Source organism: Aquarana catesbeiana, linkage group LG09 (genome assembly GCF_042186555.1).
Source record: "Aquarana catesbeiana isolate 2022-GZ linkage group LG09, ASM4218655v1, whole genome shotgun sequence".
Lineage (NCBI taxonomy): Eukaryota > Metazoa > Chordata > Amphibia > Anura > Ranidae > Aquarana > Aquarana catesbeiana.
The window spans coordinates 165,642,501-165,663,689 of record NC_133332.1 but is presented as its reverse complement, the minus strand read 5'-3'; the positions used below and the strand labels follow the sequence as shown (position 1 = coordinate 165,663,689).

General features: G+C 43.6%; 1 protein-coding gene across 2 annotated transcripts in view; it reads right to left on the bottom strand.

Annotated features, from left to right (window-relative positions):
- The window catches only part of CHRDL1 (chordin like 1), a 268,432-nt gene that overhangs the window by 157,286 nt on the left and 89,957 nt on the right, over positions 1-21,189 (bottom strand). For both annotated transcript variants that reach the window (XM_073599363.1, XM_073599364.1), the window contains exon 3: positions 600-712. In XM_073599363.1, coding sequence (XP_073455464.1) covers positions 600-712 — 113 coding nt within the window. The remainder of the gene's footprint in view (positions 1-599; positions 713-21,189) is intronic.

Below are 21,189 nucleotides of genomic sequence, written 5' to 3'. Positions count from 1 at the left end.
ATTTTGAAGTGCGGCACCGCTTTTAAATACAATTTTGCACATTGATACAACTTTAGAGAGTGTGTATAGGTGTGAGCGTTCCGCTTAGTAAGTTTTGGAGTCTTATAGCACTCAATAGCACAACATAGCAGCACATTTTTAAATGTTTTTTTTATTTTGCCTTGACAGATGCTTTAGTAATGTATTGACCATTACAGTGATTGTAAAAGTCTGAGATCTTCAACTCTACAGTGGGATGCCATACTGCCCAAGCAATATTCCCATAACACTCATAGATGAGTACTTTGAATGTCCTATCACTTTCAATTTTTATACAACCTGTTTGACCATTGCTTTTTTCACATATTTTACTTTTGTATGTGCAAATGGCAACATTTATGTCACATATAATTAGACAATGTAATGCATTTGGATAGTCTAATGTTGCCATTGCCATGATCTGAAAAATATATTGTTTTTGTTAACAAATCCTGCTAGAAAACCTCATTACGACAATCTGCATTCTCCTTTTCTATTTAGACAACAAAAGATAGCAGGTGTTTAAGAATTTAAAAACTACTAAAACAATTCCAAAACTAAAGCAAGGAAAAAAACATTACCTCCCGACATAAACAGTTCACACAATATACAAGTCCATAAGGTTCCAGGTAGGGGTGCCATCTTTCTCCAAAACGATATTTTCTGTCTTGGAACACACAGTATGTGTCTGAATCTGCAGGGATGACAGAGGCAGCTTTCAGTTACATCCTTAAAGTTTGGTGCATATCAGTGGTTTAGAGGTGGTTTGGCCAGAATCAAAATTCAAATGCATGTGGCTGGTTTCAACTAGTAAAAGCAATACACAAGAAGTTAATGAAATATTCGTGTGGGTTCTTTGCTCTGTGTCTCTTGGCATTCCAAGAAGAGACTTCAATGTTCTAAGTCTCTGGAGTCTGTGCAAGTCTAAGAGGGAGCAGTGTTGGTATCAGTGACTATTGGGAATTCCATATAAACCAGACCACAGAAGAATTACCCAACTAGATCTTGAAGTTGGAGGTAACCCCAAAGCTGTCAGCACCTCTGACTGTGAAGTCCACCAATACGCCAAACACTTGGGCTGAAAGAAAACCTTTCATGGTTTGGCAGCTTCTGCGCTAGTCTCATGCCAGGGAAGAAGAGAAAGCAGCTGAAAAGCACAGACTTACACTTGCTACAGCTTAGACTGAGGAATGATGTTGGTTTACAAACATTAAAGGAAAAGATTACAAGGAAAAAAATAAATATTCAATCCATGAACCCGCTAGATTCTAAGGCCGCAATACTTTTTTGTATTAGTATATAGCAAATGTTCAAGGCATTCTAAAGATCAGGGTATAAAGAAAATTAAAACTGTTTCATATAAATGTATTTTTATTAGTTGCCCAAGTCTGCAAGATGTTACCATTAAAAAAAACTATGTAAAGAAAAGTATTTAAAGATGAATTCTAGACATAGTATATTTTTACATAGTGACATTGAACCAGCTTGGACCAATATAACTTTGTATATACCATACCTGGCAATGTCCCTGGATACTGGAAATCACTGAAGTACAATACTGCTTCTTCAGTGATCTCTACTTGTTTCTGGGTCCCATGATGAGCATGAGGTCAGCTGCTTCACAGAGGCACTATTCAGAGAATGCTTTGCATTTTATGAATGAATGCAAAGCATTCTCTGATCGGTGGAGGTGGAGAGCTTAACACACAGACAGCAGGGGTCAGGATAGTGTAACGTACAGAATGCAGTGGTCAGGAGTATGTAACACATAGATCACAGGAGACAGGAGTGCCTAATGTACAGAGTGCAGGGGTTAGGAGTACACTATGCACAGAGTGCAGGGGTCAGGAGTGCGCTGTGCACAGAGTGCAGGGGTCAGGAGTATGTAATGCACATAGTGAAGAGGTCAGGAGTATGTAACACACAGAGTACAGGCATTAGAAGTATGTAGTGCACAGACCAGTGTATGGAGGACAACCAAAATGACCCCTTCCTCACAATATAAATCCCCCTCCCTCTACCATGCCCATATGCCCCTCTGAGACCACACCATGAGTACAGACCACCCCTTCCCAGCCCACTTGCTGAGTACAGACCCTCTACCCAGCTCCTTCTCAGCACAGATCGCCCCCTAAGTACAGACTCCTTAGCCATCTTAAACTCACTCACTAGATGCAAAAGAGACTTCAGATGTAGAGGCAGTTCAGAGTGAGAGGAAGTCCTCTCCTTGACTGTGTCATGTGACCAGAACCAAGAAAAAGCCTCCCTTGGCTCTAAACTTCAGCTGTAAGGCAGGCACTGCAGTGCAAAATACCGTGGGCACTGCAGCTCTGTGAAGCACAAAAAAAAGTTTGACAGTTGCAGCCTTAGGACCTGGGGCACACCACAAAAAATGTGGGGCACATGCCCTCAGTAGCCGACGCTAGTGATGCCCATGATTACCTCTCCCTGCTGGCCACTGAGTGGTGAAGACTTTAGCTGTGCTGTGTACTGATTGGCTATTTGATCCTGCATGTCTAAAGGAATGCCAGCAACATGCTCTTTCATACAAGATCTCAAAATATTATACCCTATTTCCCCGAAAATAAGACCTAGCGTGATTGTTGTGATGGCTGCAATATAAGCCCTACCCCCCAAATAAGCCATAGTTAAAGTCCTTGTAGGTCTTATTTTCAGGGTAGGGCTTATTTTTGGGAAAACAGGGTAGGGCTTATTTGGGGGGTAGGGCTTATATTGCAGCCATCACCGACAATCACGCTGGGTCTTATTTTCGGGGAAACAGGGTAGCATAGAAAAGCTAATAGCTGTGAGAGAGGGGCCAACAACAATACAGATCAGAGAGAAAAGGCAATTGATGAATGACTAAGGTAATTCAGACAGGAAATGAAGGTGTGCTCAGTCTGCTGTATCTTCAAAAGATCATATTGTGGAGATGCAAGTTTGCAGAGAAAAAATAAAATCTGATCTAACATAGGAATGGACTTTCTACAAGTGTGAGCAAAAAGATAAGTTTGAATTTCAGCTTTAAAGTGTATCTCGAGCAAAAACTTTTATTATTTTGGATAGAGTACGCCTCTTCACTGCCTGTCAAATGCTCCCTAAAGAGCAATCCAAACACTGACCACTCTTCAGAGGGCAAAATAGGTATAAACAAGCCCTTAAAGTGTCTTATTTTGAAGAAGGCAACATGGAGTAACATTCCAGCCTCAGCATGTGTACACCCCTGGCTGCTGCCTCTGCAGCAAAAGGGGGAGCAGTTGAGAGGTGGTAAAAACGCATATTTTATAAATACCACCACTCTGTACATTTCTCTGTACCAGTGTACTTTTATCCCCAATACATCAACAATCAGACTGGGGAGAGGAATGGGAAGCATTGTAAGGCCTTGTTCACACAGGCTTCAGCTTGTATACGAACAGTGTGTGCAGCAAGATTTTACAAAGTTATGGCAAAGCAAAAGTGTGAACAAGGTTGTGTTGCTATCGATATGTTTGGGTGAGTTTATAGCATAGATGTTTAATTGTTAGATTTTAAGACCATGTGCTGTTGTAGAAGCTAAGCCTCCCCTATTGATAAACAAATAAACCATTCAGACTAGGAAGCTCTTTACAGCATATGATGTACAGGAAGTTAGGGGGAGGGGAGGATTTTGAACGGGCATGTGGTCAGACAAAGAACAGAGTTGTTCTTAAAGCCAAAGAGGCAAGACCTGTTCTAAAGAGTTCAGAGGAAACAGTAGTTTGGTGTTGGACTCCAGGAGATTACTCCATCATAAGGAAGTTGCGTAGCTTTTTAGTATATGTATTGCATGCATATTGTACATCCTTGCCAGGAAGATAGTCAGCTTGTGCATGTTGTCAGTGTTGTCAACCGTCAGTATTTTTACTGGCAGCCAGTAAGAAAGGGGCACTTTTCTCCTGCCAGTAAATGCCAGTGACAAAAAAAGTTTGCCAGTAAAAACTATGGCTGTAACGCTCGGAAATGCGCATGTGCAGTCCTGGTCTGGAACTGGCCCAGGCCATCTGAGTGCCTGCTACAGTGTGTTCAGGCACTGTCAGCAGGGGGCGGGTCTGGCGGAGGCAATACCTGAGTGTGTCGTGTAATGTCATGGTTCAAGGGAAACGAGCGGAGCGGCCGGAGCCTCGTCTACAGGTCTGCGGGATTGGAGCAGGGCAAGCAAGGATTGGGACTGTCAGTGCTGTTTGGACTGTAGTGGACTGGTGGGACCACCTGACGTGGAGAGAGACTGTCACTGTGACTCAGAAGGGGACGTGTCATGTTGGTGAGGTGTCATCATCACCTGTGCTGCCATCAGTGTCACTGTGAGAGTCAGTTTCATGTGTGTGTGCTGCCCATTTTAATTTCTTGCCCTCCTGAGTCCCGTCCCTGAGCTACTTACTATATTAAAAATAAAATAATAAATATGTTTTTTGCCTAATATCTACCTTAAATCACATTGTAATAGCATATTGTACTTGTTTGTAGCCTATATACCGAAATCGCACTTAAAACTGCAATTTTGTAATTTTTAGAAATGCCAGTAAAAACATGGCTGTGCCAGTAAATTTTGGGTGTCGTGTCCATAAATTTCAATCTGGTAGGTTGGCAACACTGCATGTTGTAGGAATATTTTGTTATACTTTGCATGCTATGAAGTGTGTATCCTGTTGTTGCATGTGCAGCTTTTCTGTTTAGTAAAAGTATCAATACACTACAGAGGTCGAAGCTTCTTTGGCTTTATTGCAATGTGACCTAACTAGACGCAAGCAAAACAAAAGTCTAAGCCAATCAGGCTTTATGTCACTGTACAGTGTTATGAATCTAAAAAAAATAAATGAATAAATGTTCAGAGCCTGGATAATAAGGGCTTGTTTAGACTTGAAGTTGGGGATAATTAAAAAAGCATGGTTGAGCAGTTTTTTTGCGCCACCCAACTTCCCCACCTTAAACTGCAAATGCAGTGGATGGAGGTGTTTACATGCCACAATCACGATGCTTTGCTTTCAAACAAAAATTACCCCTCATCTGTCAAAAGCTTCTGAGAAGTGATCTGAATGTGGATTGCTTTTCAGAGCCAGGGCAGTTTATATATGTCTAAACTTAGCCTACTACAGTTCATAACTATAGTATGTATTTCTATTGTGCAGGTAGCTATTTGCATATAACTACCCTTTAAGTGTAAATGGAAAACAATTAATGTGCAGGTGCTTATAACTTAAAAAAACAAGTTATTGTTGACTCTATATTTACAGTATCTCAATTTTAGAAGCTAATGATGAATTCAGCATAAGCAATGTCGTTCTAAACAACTAAATCCAGCATTCAATCACAGAGCAGCTTCAGTGCAAATGACAAACCCTGAAAGTACCATGTGGATGGCTTCCCACGTAGCTTTTTTTGCTTTAGGACAGATTAGTTTTAAGGGGATGAACAATAATTATGTAGACTCTTTGATATATTTGCAATTTTTTTAAACCATCTATGGATGATTCTTGAAATCCATCTGGAGAAAACATATACTCATCTATGCGGAGCACAGACAAAAACGTATCTCATGAATTACACTGAATAAATATACATTTACATCTTCACACCAAACTTGCATAACTGACAATCAGAACAATCTGGACAAACATATTTAGATAATAAGCCTCCCTTGGATGCCATTCTCCATTCTTAAGCCAAATGGAACATTGATGTAGTAAAAAATAAATATTTGAGTTGGGACAAAAGAATGAGTTTCTTACTAGCTACATTTGCAAAACCACAGAAGTATGACTACAGTATTTAAAAGTAATGTCCAATAAAGGCAACTCTTTATATATACTTTACAAGAAGACATTCAGGAAACCTTCAAAATCTGCTTTACCCAACTATATAATGACCATGAAAGGAACAGACTTTTTCTCAATTAGACTTCTCTCCCACAATTTTTTGGAACAACAAAACAGAGGAGTTAATTTCTTCTTTAGCAAACAGTAAAACCTCACAGCTTGATGGCATTGCAAATGAATACTATAACATTCTAAAACTAGTGATTATCCCCAATCTTACTAGTAAGGTTATGCCTAAAAGGTTTTCTTTCCTTTGCTCCCATGGCACTGTATTTGGCTTCTGAGAGTAGGAGAAGCGTGAGCTTATACAGGCCTATGGTCTCCTCATGTGACAACACTGTTGCCTGGTAATTGGCCCACTGGTGCCACTTAAAGTAAGTTGTATCTTCATACATTGAAGTACTGTGTATTTTCTTTGCTGCTAGCATCTCAACAGAGAGGATTTAGCATTTATTGTTGGTAAGGGGAAGATTAAAACAGTCTCCTCCTACAAGGGCAAAGTACAAATTGGCTTTAATGCAGCTTCGTGTTGCTGAAACATCTCCACCCAAAAACTGAAACACTGCTATCTGCTTTTGCTTATGTCTATTTAATAATGCTGGTAAGTGTTGCTAAAACATCTCCACCCAAAACTGAAACACTGCTATCTTCTTTTGCTTATGTCTATTTAATAATGATGGTATGTTAGTTTTGCTTAACCCCCTGTAGACCTGTTCACATGACAATGCTTTATTATCTCCCTTGTCTTACCAAAAATTATGGCCTGTTAACTTTAGTGCCATCTTGCTAAGTCTGTTTCTGATGTAAGATTTTTGCCCTGTTAACCAGCTAACCTCTATTACCTCCTGATTGATAATTGAAATGCACCCACCTCCCATCCCTAGCAGTATAAATATAAGTATCTTTAGCATTTGCAGGAGGCACATTTGCAACTGGGGCTCTTTCTCAAAGTGGGGTATTTCTATAAGTGGGAGCACTCCTGACTCTGCACTTCAGCAAATGCACTAAGCAAATGAAAACAAGAAAATACTTTGAAAAACACCACACAGACATCAGGTGACCTTGTTTACCCCTTCAGCTCTTTCTCCTTGTAACATGCACTCTCTACCACTCCTTTTGACAGCTCTGTCCTCTATCCTTCCTTCACCCCTCTTCTCCTCCCACAGCATATATATATATATCACCCTCATTTCTGTCCTCTCCTTATTACTGCACCCACCAACTCCTGCTAATTCTAAATCCACACACACAAAAAATCTCCAGGACCCTGGGCCATGTCCCTTCATATAAATCCCACTCCCATATTACCTCCCTCACCCTCCTGCTTCTCCTAACCTCTGGAGATATATCCCCAAACCCCAGGCCTCCATGACCTCTTTATCGCTAACTCATTTAATCTAATCGCCGTTACCGAAACCTGGCTTCATGAATCCGACACTGCATCTTCTGTTGCCCTGTCCCATGGTGGTCTTCTCTGGACTCACTCCCCCAGATCCAGTGGATGTAAGGGAGGAGGTGTCCTAATCCTTCTAGCCCCACATAGCACTTTTCAGGTACTTCAACTTCTGTCAATCTCCTTTTTCGAAGCACACTGCATTCGTCACTTCACTCCAGTTTTTCTAAGGATAGCTGTGATCTATACGTCCCCCCGGACCAGTATCAACCTTTCTTGATGATTTCTCTTCCCACAATTCTGGGTGACTTCAACATCCCTATTAATACTAACACTCCTGCCCATTCCAAACTTCTCAGCCTAACCTCCTCCTTTGACCTGAAGCAGTGGATACACGCTTCTACTCCCTCTGAAAGCAATACCCTTGACCTCGTTTTCTCTCACCTTTGCACTCCATGCAACCTCTGTAACTATCCATTCCCTCTCTCTGATCACGACCTTATTAGTTTCACTCTCTCCCTCTCCTCCACCTCCTCTCCCTCCAACTGCCTAAAAGTTACCCGCAGAAACTTACCTCATCTCAACCCTTCTCTTCTCTACTCTGCTATCGACAACCTCTACGACAAAATCTCACCCATATCTTGTACCAACCTAGCCACTTCTGTCTACAACGCTTCACTTCTAGCCTCACTGGACTCACTGGCCCCCCTCACCACACACAGAATCAGGCCCCGACCCCTTCAACCTTGGCAAATAGATGATACTAGAAGTCTGAAAAAACATAGTCGTGCTCATGAGCGCGACTCTCCGCTCCACCGCTAGCCAATCAGTGGCGAGCGCACGCCGACAGAAGCTAGTGCACAAATCGCTGTATCAGATCTGCCTTGTTTACTTTGGCAGATTCCCGTTCTGTCTCTGCGGGGATTGATTGTGGGTGGCCATCGAGTCCGCCGGACCTGGTGTTTGGCTCCACCACTAGCCAATCGGCGGCGTGCACACGCAGACAGAAGCTAGTGCACAAATCGCTGTACCAGTATGGAAATTCACGCAGCCAAGCCACTTTGCCGCATTATAACTGCGGCGGGTGGTCGGCAGGTGGTTAATGACCCAAGACATAGGCTATATGTGCCGGTGCCTTACACCCTTTGAGTAACTTCATCACAAAGTCCAACATGCAAGAACAATATTTCTCCCACATCCCTAATCCTAACTCAAGCTATGTACTGCCCCAGCATGCCTGCAAAGATATAGTCCATGTATGAACAGGGACTCCCTTAGTGGCTCCTTCCAGTATTGGAATCTTTGGGGATGATCCCTAGGTACAGAGGATCTTCTATGTTAGGGCAGTAGCAGGTGACTTCCTTTTGCCCTCCAGGGTGTGGCTTTCCAATCTTTTCGCTTACAGGGTTCTCTCATGGGCTCTAGACCTCTCTGCTTGGGGGCTCTCTGTTCCGGACCACTGTCACCATTTTTTTTAAAACACAGGACCAGTGGGTTGGACCTAAAAGTTACCAGCCAAAACCAAAGAACCGGGAAAGTCATTAACCCTTACCCTCCCGTCTGGGGCAACACCTAACTAGCATGATTTGAACCCGTTTACATACTGTCCCATAGACTGATCTCACTTCTAATCCAGGACTGTAAAATGTTAACACAAAAATAAACTGGCAGGTAATAACACCCTATCTCCCTGTGTTTTCAATAGACACTTTACCAAGTGATAGTGTAAGGAGCCATGCTCTAGGCTGTACACTGTAAAACCCACCACTCTGCACAACCCTATGCTACTTAAGCTTGGTGCAGATATATCATTTTACAGGATATACTAGTTTTTCACAACTGATTACTCTATTACCAAAACATATTTTGTTGTTGTTGTTTATATTAACAATTACACCACATAATTCCAAAATCGTACTTGCTGTTTATGGCCCCAGTGCTTTATTCTATTTCATTATAATGAGAACCCATCATGAGAAGCTTCTTTTTTCTATAACCTTTACTCTTAGCATTCAGCCCTCACAACTGGGAATTGTCAAATGCAAGAGAAAAGATAAAACTTTGTTTTTCTGCAGGTGACCTGTTACTAATCGGCAATCCTAAAAAAGCCTCACTGGTCCTCTTGCAAACTACTAAATGCATCATATCAGTTTATTTCTTCTTATCAAACCTAACAAATCTGAATGGTCCCTCAAACCTTCACTGGACAGGAGTTTCCTCTGTGAGTTGCTAAGAGATCTGTCCGAACTATACGGAGTAAATATAATTTGATACCTTGATTAAAGGAGAAGTGTGGGATTACAAAAAACATACGTACTAATTTATGTGGATGCAGGATTAATCCAAAGCTGCAGCTGTTGCCAAGAACTGAGCAATCACATGAACGCTGATTGCTCAGCTCTCCATCTCCATTGAGCAGAGCATGGTGACTGTCAGTCACTGGCTCTATGTTCTGCCACTTCAGCGCTCACTGGAGCACTGGGCTATGCAGGGGGCCAGAGTAGCTGGCTCAAGCTGCCAATCAGGCATCTGGGTGGATCCCAACGTTATTGTTGGGATCCCTGCAAAGCCTTGACCGGCTCTGTGATGTCAGCTGACATCTGGGTCACAGGACTGCAGAATTAAGTGCACTACTTTGAAGAGAAGTATAGCCAATAGGGCTTTGGCCATACTTCTCTTTAAAGTTCCTGCATTATGAAGACTCTTTATTCTCTCCTTTGCAGTCAGCACAAAATGGCTATACATAGTCTTCAATCCATGGCAGGTTATGCTCAAGATATAAGAAGAGGGATGCTCTATACCAGACTTACTCAACCTCTTTACATCAGGGAAACCCTTAAAATTGTTTTTAGGTCTCGAGGGAAACCCCTCCTAAAATTATATAATTAAGGTCAGTGGAAAAAATGCCCCCCTTACAGTGTTGGTCAAAATGTCCCCCTACAGACTGCTGAAAAAGCTCAGTTATCATGTCACTGGCTCTGCCAAGTGCTATTGGCCATGGACTTATGCAGGCATCCTGGAAGAACCCTGGCATAATGTTACTTTGCGCTAAACATTTAAAAAAACAGGGGGCGAGTTTTCATTTTATCATGATTTGAAACCATAATCATGCAGGGTTGCTGAGTTCTCCTCAATCTATATTAATAAAGACAAATATTTTATTTTGCCACCTTTCTAGATCAACGTTTACACTTATACAATATTTGGATCTCCGAGATAATATAAAAATTAATCATTCCATTTGGAAAGTGTGGTCAGCTATCAGGTCTTTATCAGGCCATAATATGATTAAGGCTCCATGCACACTGGGCGTTAAAATAACGTTATAAAAACGCCAATAGTTTTGCAGTGAGTCTTTCAACATTTAACGTTTTTGCAATAGCGTTCATTAGCGTTTTTAGCGTTTTTCTCCTTTAGTGTTTTTTTAGCATTTTGTTTTTTTTAAATGTATTTTTCAATGGATCAAAAACGTTAGAAAAACGCTGGTGAGCCACGTTTTTGAGCGTTTAACGACGTTTATCAGCCTTTATGAGCATTTGGCGTTTTTTGTGGTCAGAAAAACGACTCCTGAACGCGATTTTATGGCATTCAGAAAGCAGCCCATAAACTCCACTGCTGATAAACATCCAAAAACGTCCATGTGTGCATGGACACACAGAATAACATAGAAGGGAGTTTATGGGCTGTTAAAAAAACTTCCAAACTCCCAAAAACGTCCATTTATGAGCTTCAGTGTGCATGGAGCCTAAGGCCTCATGCACACTGGACATTTTTGGACATTTTTACGTTTTTTTCTACAGTCAATAAACTCCCCATCATGTTATCCCATGTGTCCATGCACACATAGGCTGTTATCAGCAGTTTTTGGCTGGGGCGTTTATTGGCTTTAAAAAACTCCTAAAATTAGTGGATTCTGAAAGGAGCTTTTCTGCTGTTTTCAGCTGTAAAAACACTCTAACGTCAAAAAACGCTGATAAACGCCGATAAACGCTCAAAAACGCGGCTCACCAGAGTTTTTTTAATGTTTTTTATCCATGGAAATAAAAAAAAAATAAGAAATTTAAAAAAACGCTAAAAAACTGCTAACGTGGAAAATCGCTAAAAAAGCTAATAAACGCGAAAAAATGTTATTGCAAAAACGTTAAAAAACTTTGAAAAACTCACTGCAAAGCTACTGGCGTTTTTATAACGTTATTTTAACGCTCAGTGTGCATGAGGCCTAAAATTAACCATGCTGGGCAAAGGAAAAGTTCAATTAGCCCCTCCCCAGAAACATATAGTTGGCTTTATTGCTCCTCCATCTTTCTGTTCAGCTGCCGAGTCTGAATCTGAGGAAAGAAAGGCCTGAGTAAGGACCAACTGACTGCTCAGATTTCACACAGAACTATATGACAGCGCTGGGCAAATCACAAGGCATAAGTGCTTTCTTTTCAGAGTAGGCGAGTGTGCATCTCACCTGGATGCAGATCAGAAGTTTACAGGCCATGTAAATTCATCCTGTGCAAAGTGGTCTTAAAAGGCTCTGCAAACTCCTCAGGCTTTGAGTCTCAATACCATCTTCCAGGAGAAGAGGCATCATATCCGTGCCTTCAGGTGCATCATTGCGTGATTGTTCAGTGGGTATCCATGGCTTCTCTTATGGGTCTTGGAGATAATGATGGAAGCCACAGCTAAACGAGAAGTTTACAGTGCAGGCATCTAAGTTTTTCTTGGGTTCCTTCTCTCTGGATATTGCAGACTGGAACATCTGGAATAGGCTGTTGTATGACAACTCCTGGGACCTCTTCCCACAGGATTTGCAATTTTTCTTGCTGGTTTGCGCTTTTACATCAGACTGACACTCTGTCCCAAGGTTGAAGGTCTGATGCTTCCAACTTTTCCAACTTCACAGATAACCAACCTTTAACAAACTGTTGGACTGCACACAGGCATCGTTTCCACTCCCTATTCCAGGAAGTCAGAGTGTGTTTAAGTATCTCTCTCCAGACCACTTTAGTTAAGTAATGGAACTATTTCCTTGATTATTCATGAGCTAAGTCTCTCAGCAGTTGTATCAAAGCACGACTCAACCTCTCACATGCCCCACTGTCATGAGATACGTAAACTTAAATTTTTTAAAGTTTACAATGTGTGTGTGTGTGCAATCACTAGCATTGAGACAAAAAGCTTATACTTAATTGGCATACATTGCATATCATTGGTTTTGATGTGGTCCAATTTTAACCCTTTCCCTGCACTGTGAATTCTGACATTAAATAGTAAGTTGCTTAGGGGATAAGGAATGATGTGATTGATTGTATGTACTCTGTAAAATGGCAATGTATATACTGGAAAAAATGTCTTCTATTTGTATTTGTTGCAATGAAACACACATAAAACATTTTCAAATGATCACATTTTGCAGAAGTTATAATTATAGCTTTGTTGCATAAAAGTAGTTACATTGCATTTTTATACTGTTATACTGCAATGTCTACTTGTTTTGTTCTTTTCATCTCTTAACTTCATGCCTGTACAGAATCATTCACTTTATTTCCCAGAAAAAAAAAATCAGATGTGAGTACCATAATTCACGAGCAAGACTGCTAGGAAGAGGAAGCATAATCCTTCCGGAGCCTCTTGTAATCCTACTGTTAATGATGGTGACCTTTACAAGTGTCATGCTTTGGTCTTTGGAGCTGTAAATGAAACCTTCTTCCTTCAATATATTAAGCAGGTGCTTTAGCCAGGTCAACTCCTTACACAATCTAAATGTGTTTTATTGCCACAGCACCTAAAATTAGCCTACATGATCATAGAAATCACCTAAGGAAGGCCTGGTGAATGGGGGAAGTTCAAGGAGGCAAATGCCCCCAATAATATCTTCACATATAAGGTTTGGCATTGAGAGAAAGAGAACATTGGCCCATAGAACCACATCATGACTAGTGTTGGGTGAATGGTTTGGGCTGAGCAAAAATAAATGAAAACCTTGCCTGTTTGCTCGTTCGGTGAACACCTGAATTTGCGGGGTGCTCCGCAGGAGGTTCGCCTGCCGAGCGCCACACAATGCACTGCGCGCTGCACAGTGCATTCTAGGGCCCTAATTGGTTGAAGTTTTGCTCCTGACCGCTGGTCAAGTGCTAGGTTTTGCCAATTAGGCCTCAGAGCACTGTCAGAGCCCTGATTGAACAAGGTGATGATGACTTTCTCCAATCACAGCTCAGTGTTCATAGTCCCACCCCCCACTATAAAAGGTTACTTCCCATAGGAAGCTTTTGTAGTGTGTTGTTGGAGTGGAGATAGATAGAGCAGGACTCAGTTTGCTACTAGCGAGTTAGAGTGTTCACTTATTGTGAATCTGAGTGTAGAGCATTAGTGTAGAGTTAATATAGTGTAGCACCCTCTAGTGTGCTAGGAGAGTAAAGAGTTTTTTTCTCTTAGGACAGGTACATTTCCAGGCTTGGCTGGTAGCCAAGCCTGGGTGTGTTTTGTGATCTGGGTTGGGAGTTGCTCAGAGTAGTGCTGGGTGACTCACAGGTGGCATCACTAGGACCTCCTACTTCCTTCTAGAATCTTCTAGTGTTTTTTAAAAGGAGAGGCTGGAGGGGAGGTGGAGCCACCTGGGGTATTCTTGGGAGCCCTGACCAACCCCCAACTTGGATTGGCAGGGGGCAGGCCTCCTTAAATACCCAGGGTCAGCCCAGCTGGGAAGGAGTTGATCGAGCGGAAGAATGGAGATGGAGTGTTAGGCTGTCGGAGCCTTTGAAGGAGCTCCCCAGTCTGGGGGGGTGATCTTGGGCCTGGGTGCGGGTGCAGATGGGGCCCTCCAAGAAAGCGTGGAGGTGTCCTGGACAGGAGACACAGGAGGAACAAGAGAGGACAGCAGGAGAGCACTGGCGGGCAAGTCTCCAAGAGTTCCACAGAGGCAGCCAGGAGAGATGGTGAGTGATCACACCGTCAGAAGGACTGGGAGACATGCCTGAGAGGGCAGAGAAGCAGTCTGGGATGGGTGTAGTGTCAGTCTGGAGGATGGTGGTGTCATGGGCAGTGGAGCGAGGCAGCTGCAGCCATGAGGGCTGGCAGTGCCTGAAGAGGTGTTACTGGGAGCAGTAGCTACAGGGACAGCTAGCACTGGGACTTCTTTATTTGCTACACCATAGGGGCTCATGGTCCCTACCTGTAAAGAGCTATTGCTTAAGGCCTGGCTGAGCCAGTGTCAGGCCTACCAAATCAGGGCTAGCTAGTCTGGAGAAGGAAAGAGAGGAAGCGATGTGCAGGAGGAGTAAGGAGTGATACTCTAAAGAGAAGAAGCGATGTGCAGGAGGAGAAAAGGAGTGATGTATATACAGGATGTATATAAAGTCCCAGTGGTTGATGTTTTGATTCCATGGGTATCTCATGAGTTCCCATCCCAGTCTAAGTTCAGTCTCCCTTAATTAAAACATAAAAACAAAGCGCAAGAACTGCTTCATGTCTCCAGATGAATGACAAGTGTGTGCCTGGCTGGAGCAAGGTGATAGATGGACCACATACTCAGCAGCTTTTATGGGGGTAGTACTACATTTGGGGGCTCATTCTGGGACCGTTTGTTCACAGGTAACCTGCCAGCTGTTGCCCCTAGCAACTGAAGTTGATCGAGCCTGGGAACTGCACTTTGTTCCACCAATTGAGGAATTGAACGCTGGGAAAGAACTGATGTGCTCTGCCTGCATTCAGTGTTATAGTACCAAGAGCTGATTGACAATTATAGCCTGCAAGTGCCTGCGGGCGAGACTGTGCTAGGAATGGTCCTTTCAGTGAGGCATGGGCTATAACCTTTATCTTTGCTACCGACAACCACCTGAAAAGTCAGTGGTCATCTACTTCCAGTTGCTCGGGCACAGTCGATGCCGAGCGACATGCCTGGACAAGTCCTGCTAGTTTCAGCATGGGAGGGGGAAGGGATTGCCTATCAGTTTCACAGACGCCAGCCTGTCTGGAAGTGAGGGGGTGGGGCCACGCCCTGGAGGTGACCCAGCATTCTCTGCTAGCAGAGATCACAAGGCGGAGGAGAAAGATGGAAGAGGGTGGTCGTGTATACCCAGTGCTGACCTGGCTGCCTGACTTGCAGGAGTGGACACTGGTGGACACCGGTGTCCGGTTGGAGCATCCCGGGAAGCACACCCGGGAAGACCGGAGCAGGCCTGGAGTCATCACGGAAAGGTGGAGTCTGAGCCTGGTGACTCCCCTGCAAAAACAGGTGACAAAGGAGAAGAGGAGTCTGCTGTGGCCTGCGGCCTGGTCTGGGATATGGTAACTGTGAGTACTGCTATGCAGGAGCCAGATAATGTCCCTGAAAGGCCGGCTGCTTCTATTTCCCTTGCTATCCCTATCTGGAAGGTGCCAGTGCTGGAGGGAAGTGAACTCTCAAGTGAGCCAGAACGGGAATACGAGGGCAGGGTAATAGACTGGGGATCCCTTGGGCTGCTAGCAGAGTTCGGGTCCCTGAAGAGATTATCAGAATGGTCATCTCCTGATAGCACCTCTGAAGAGGAATGGGAGACAGGAGGTTCCCAGGTCCTGGAGGTTAAACCTGAGGGAGGAGAAGAGCCAGACTTTGCTGGGAACACTGAAGGAGCTGCAGGAACCCCCATCAGTAGTAGACAGTTTTTCTACAGACCTTCCACTACCCAGACCAGAGCAGTTGGATATAGGCAGTGGGTCAAGAAGTCCCCGGATGCTTGTGTCCTTCCTGGAAAAGGAAAGCCCAAAGAACTGCCCAGGTTTTCCCAGTTCCAGAGGGAGGTTCAGTGTACAGTTGCTCTGGACTGGGGTCTGGACTATCCCTATGTCCCTCTCGAGACCATAGACGTTATTGAGAACTCCCAGGGAGAGTGGGAGGATAACTTGGTTTGGGAGTACTTGCACATTCCCAAGCCTTTGCAGGTGCCAGAGTGTGAGGAAACCTGGGCCAGTTTTTAGGACGTTTGCCGAGAATGGCGGCTGGGTATGCAATTCACAAAGACTGGGTGATAATGGTGAAGGCAGGATGACCTACAAAGAGTCACTCAGTCTCCATCAGGGAGGAAAGGGGAGGTAGGAAGAGACTGCTTGACCCACACTTGTATGCATGAGGAGGACTGTTGGAGATTAAGGATGAGCCACAAATGAACCGAACATACGGGGCGTTCGCGGGGGAAATTTGAGCGCTGAACGCCCCATAATGCACTGCGAGATCGCAGTGCATTAACATCTGATGATTGGCCAAAGCATGCACCTGACCTGTCTGTTTTGGCCAATCACAGAGCACTCTGCTGCGAGAGCCATAATTGGCCAAAGGAGGTGCCTTTGAAGTCCATGCCCCACACTATATAAGGCTGCTTAAATAGCGGCCTTGTATAGTGTGTGGACGGAGATAGATTAAGCTAGATTAGGCAAGCAGGTTAGTTAGTGGTGTGCAGGCAGTGTATTTAATAGATATATATACAGTTTAGTATATATACATACAGTGGGGACGAAAAGTATTCAGACCCCCTTAAATTTTTCACTCTTTGTTATATTGCAACCATTTGCTAAAATCATTTAAGTTCATTTTTTTCCTCATTAATGTACACACAGCACCCCATATTGACAGAAAAACACAAAATTGTTGACATTTTTGCAGATTTATTAAAAAAGAAAAACTGAAATATCACATGGTCCTAAGTATTCAGACCCTTTGCTGTGACACATATATTTAACTCAGGTGCTATCAATTTCTTCTGATCATCCTTGAGATGGTTCTACACCTTCATTTGAGTCCAGCTGTGTTTGATTATACTGATTGGACTTGATTAGGAAAGCCACACACCTGTCTATATAAGACCTTACAGCTCACAGTGCATGTCAGAGCAAATGAGAGGTCAAAGGAAATGCCTGAAGAGCTCAGAGACAGAATTGTGGCAAGGCACAGATCTGTCCAAGGTTACAAAAAAAAATTTCTGCTGCACTTAAGGTTCCTAAGAGCACAGTGGCCTCCATAATCTTTAAATGGAAGACATTTGGGACAACCAGAACCCTTCCTAGAGCTGGCCGTCCGGCCAAACTGAGCTATCGGGGGAGAACAGCCTTAGTGAGAGAGGCAAAGAAGAACCCAAAGATCACTGTGGCTGAGCTCCAGAGATGCAGTCGGGAGATGGGAGAAAGTTGTAGAAAGTCAACCATCACTGCAGCCCTCCACCAGTCAGAGCTTTATGGCAGAGTGGCCCGACGGAAGCCTCTCTTCAGTGCAAGACACATGAAAGCCCACATGGAGTTTGCTAAAAAACACCTGAAGGACTCCAAGATGGTGAGAAATAAGATTCTCTGGCATGATTAGACCAAGGTAGAACCTTTTGGCCTTAATTCTAAGTGGTATGTGTGGAGAAAACCAGGCACTGCTCATCACCTGTCCAATACAGTCCCAACAGTGAAGCATGGTGGTGGCAGCATCATGCTGTGGGGGTGTTTTTCAGCTGAAGGGACAGGACGACTGGTTGCAATCGAGGGAAAGATAAATGCGGCCAAGTACAGGGATATCCTGGACAAAAACCTTCTCCAGAGTGCTCAGGACCTCAGACTGGGCTGAAAGTTTACCTTCCAACAAGACAATGACCCTAAGCACACAACTAAAATAGCGAAGGAGTGGCTTCACAACAACCCCATGACTGTTCTTGAATGGCCCAGCCAGAGCCCTGACTTAAACCCAATTGAGCATCTCTGGAGAGACCTAAAAATGGCTGTCCACCAACGTTTACCATCCAACCTGACAGAACTGGAGAGGATCTGCAAGGAGGAATGGCAGAGGATCCCCAAATCCAGGTGTGAAAAACCTGTGGCATCTTTCCCAAAATGACTCATGGCTGTATTAGATCAAAAGGGTGCTTCTACTAAATACCGAACAAAGGGTCTGAATACTTAGGACCATGTGATATTTCAGTTTTTCTTTTTTAATAAATCTGCAAACATGTCAACAATTCTGTGTCTTTCTGTCAATATGGGGTGCTGTGTGTACATTAATGAGGAAAAAAAAATGAACTTAAATGATTTTTGCAAATGGCTGCAATATAACAAAGAGTGACAAATTTAAGGGGATCTGAATACTTTCCGTCCCCACTGTGTATATATATATATAGATATATATATATATCTATATATATATAGATATATATATATTTCTATATATATATATTCATTTAGTGTAGACTAGATATTAGAGATGAGCCCGCGGTTCGAGGCGAATGTAAGTTCGACTCGAACATTGGGTGTTCGTTTGTTCTAAAACGAACCAAACATATGGGACATTTGCGGTAAATTTGAGCACCGCGGAACGCCCCATAATGCACTGCAAGATCGCAGTGCATTGCTGTATGATGATTGGCCAAAGCATGCACCTGACCTGCATGCTTTGGCCAATCACAGTGTGCTCTGCTGAGAGAGCCATAGTTGGCCAAAGGCAGGGTGCCTTTGGCCAATAATGGCTCAGGGGGACTAAGTCCACGCCCCACACTATATAAGGCTGCTTACAGAGCGGCCGTGTGTAGTGTTGCTGGTGTGTACAGAGAGATAGCTTGAGTTAGATTAAGCAGGCAGGTTGGTCAGTAGGGATGAGCCTCTCTTCAGTGCAAGACACATGAAAGCCCACATGGAGTTTGCTAAAAAACACCTGAAGGACTCCAAGATGGTGAGAAATAAGATTCTCTGGCATGATTAGACCAAGGTAGAACCTTTTGGCCTTAATTCTAAGTGGTATGTGTGGAGAAAACCAGGCACTGCTCATCACCTGTCCAATACAGTCCCAACAGTGAAGCATGGTGGCCATGATTGGCCAAAGCATGCACCTGACCTGCATGCTTTGGCCAATCACAGTGTGCTCTGCTGAGAGAGCCATAGTTGGCCAAAGGCAGGGTGCCTTTGGCCAATAATGGCTCAGGGGGACTAAGTCCACGCCCCACACTATATAAGGCTGCTTACAGAGCGGCCGTGTGTAGTGTTGCTGGTGTGTACAGAGAGATAGCTTGAGTTAGATTAAGCAGGCAGGTTGGTCAGTAGGGATGAGCCTCTCTTCAGTGCAAGACACATGAAAGCCCACATGGAGTTTGCTAAAAAACACCTGAAGGACTCCAAGATGGTGAGAAATAAGATTCTCTGGCATGATTAGACCAAGGTAGAACCTTTTGGCCTTAATTCTAAGTGGTATGTGTGGAGAAAACCAGGCACTGCTCATCACCTGTCCAATACAGTCCCAACAGTGAAGCATGGTGGTGGCAGCATCATGCTGTGGGGGTGTTTTTCAGCTGAAGGGACAGGACGACTGGTTGCAATCGAGGGAAAGATAAATGCGGCCAAGTACAGGGATATCCTGGACAAAAACCTTCTCCAGAGTGCTCAGGACCTCAGACTGGGCTGAAAGTTTACCTTCCAACAAGACAATGACCCTAAGCACACAACTAAAATAGCGAAGGAGTGGCTTCACAACAACTCCATGACTGTTCTTGAATGGCCCAGCCAGAGCCCTGACTTAAACCCAATTGAGCATCTCTGGAGAGACCTAAAAATGGCTGTCCACCAACGTTTACCATCCAACCTGACAGAACTGGAGAGGATCTGCAAGGAGGAATGGCAGAGGATCCCCAAATCCAGGTGTGAAAAACCTGTGGCATCTTTCCCAAAATGACTCATGGCTGTATTAGATCAAAAGGGTGCTTCTACTAAATACCGAACAAAGGGTCTGAATACTTAGGACCATGTGATATTTCAGTTTTTCTTTTTTAATAAATCTGCAAACATGTCAACAATTCTGTGTCTTTCTGTCAATATGGGGTGCTGTGTGTACATTAATGAGGAAAAAAAAATTAACTTAAATGATTTTTGCAAATGGCTGCAATATAACAAAGAGTGACAAATTTAAGGGGATCTGAATACTTTCCGTCCCCACTGTGTATATATATATATATATATATAGATATATATATATATCTATATATATATAGATATATATATATTTCTATATATATATATTCATTTAGTGTAGACTAGATATTAGAGATGAGCCCGCGGTTCGAGACGAATGTAAGTTCGACTCGAACATTGGGTGTTCGTTTGTTCTAAAACGAACCAAACATATGGGACATTTGCGGTAAATTTGAGCACCGCGGAACGCCCCATAATGCACTGCAAGATCGCAGTGCATTGCTGTATGATGATTGGCCAAAGCATGCACCTGACCTGCATGCTTTGGCCAATCACAGTGTGCTCTGCTGAGAGAGCCATAGTTGGCCAAAGGCAGGGTGCCTTTGGCCAATAATGGCTCAGGGGGACTAAGTCCACGCCCCACACTATATAAGGCTGCTTACAGAGCGGCCGTGTGTAGTGTTGCTGGTGTGTACAGAGAGATAGCTTGAGTTAGATTAAGCAGGCAGGTTGGTCAGTAGGGATGAGCTTCGTGTTCGAGTCGAACCCATGTTCGACTCGAACATCGTCTGTTCACCTGTTCGCCGAATTGCGAACGATATGAAATTCGTGTCGCGCGTCATGGCCCATAATTCACTGCGGCATCGCAGTGCATTGCTATGACCGCATAATTGGCCAAAGCCAAGGAGGCTTTGGCCAATTATGGCTCAGGGGATTTAGTACACACCCCACACTATATAAGGCCGCCTGCACGGCGGCCCTGTTTAGTGTGTGTTTCGGCGTTGAAAGAGATAGACAGAGAGACAGTGTCATTTGATTTAAGTTAGATAGATTAGGCAGGACAGTCAGTGAATTAGCTGCACTTACAGTGTATTGTGTATATATATGCATCCCAGGTGTTGTATAAATGTATTCAGTTTAGCTAGATCCGTTCCTGTTATCTTCCTACTGATAGGCAGGCTTGTCTTGTTACAGTATTTACAGCTACCTGAAGAAAATTGCTGGTGTTCTTTTGATCCTATTAGTACCACAGTCAGGCAGCTAGACTATTTA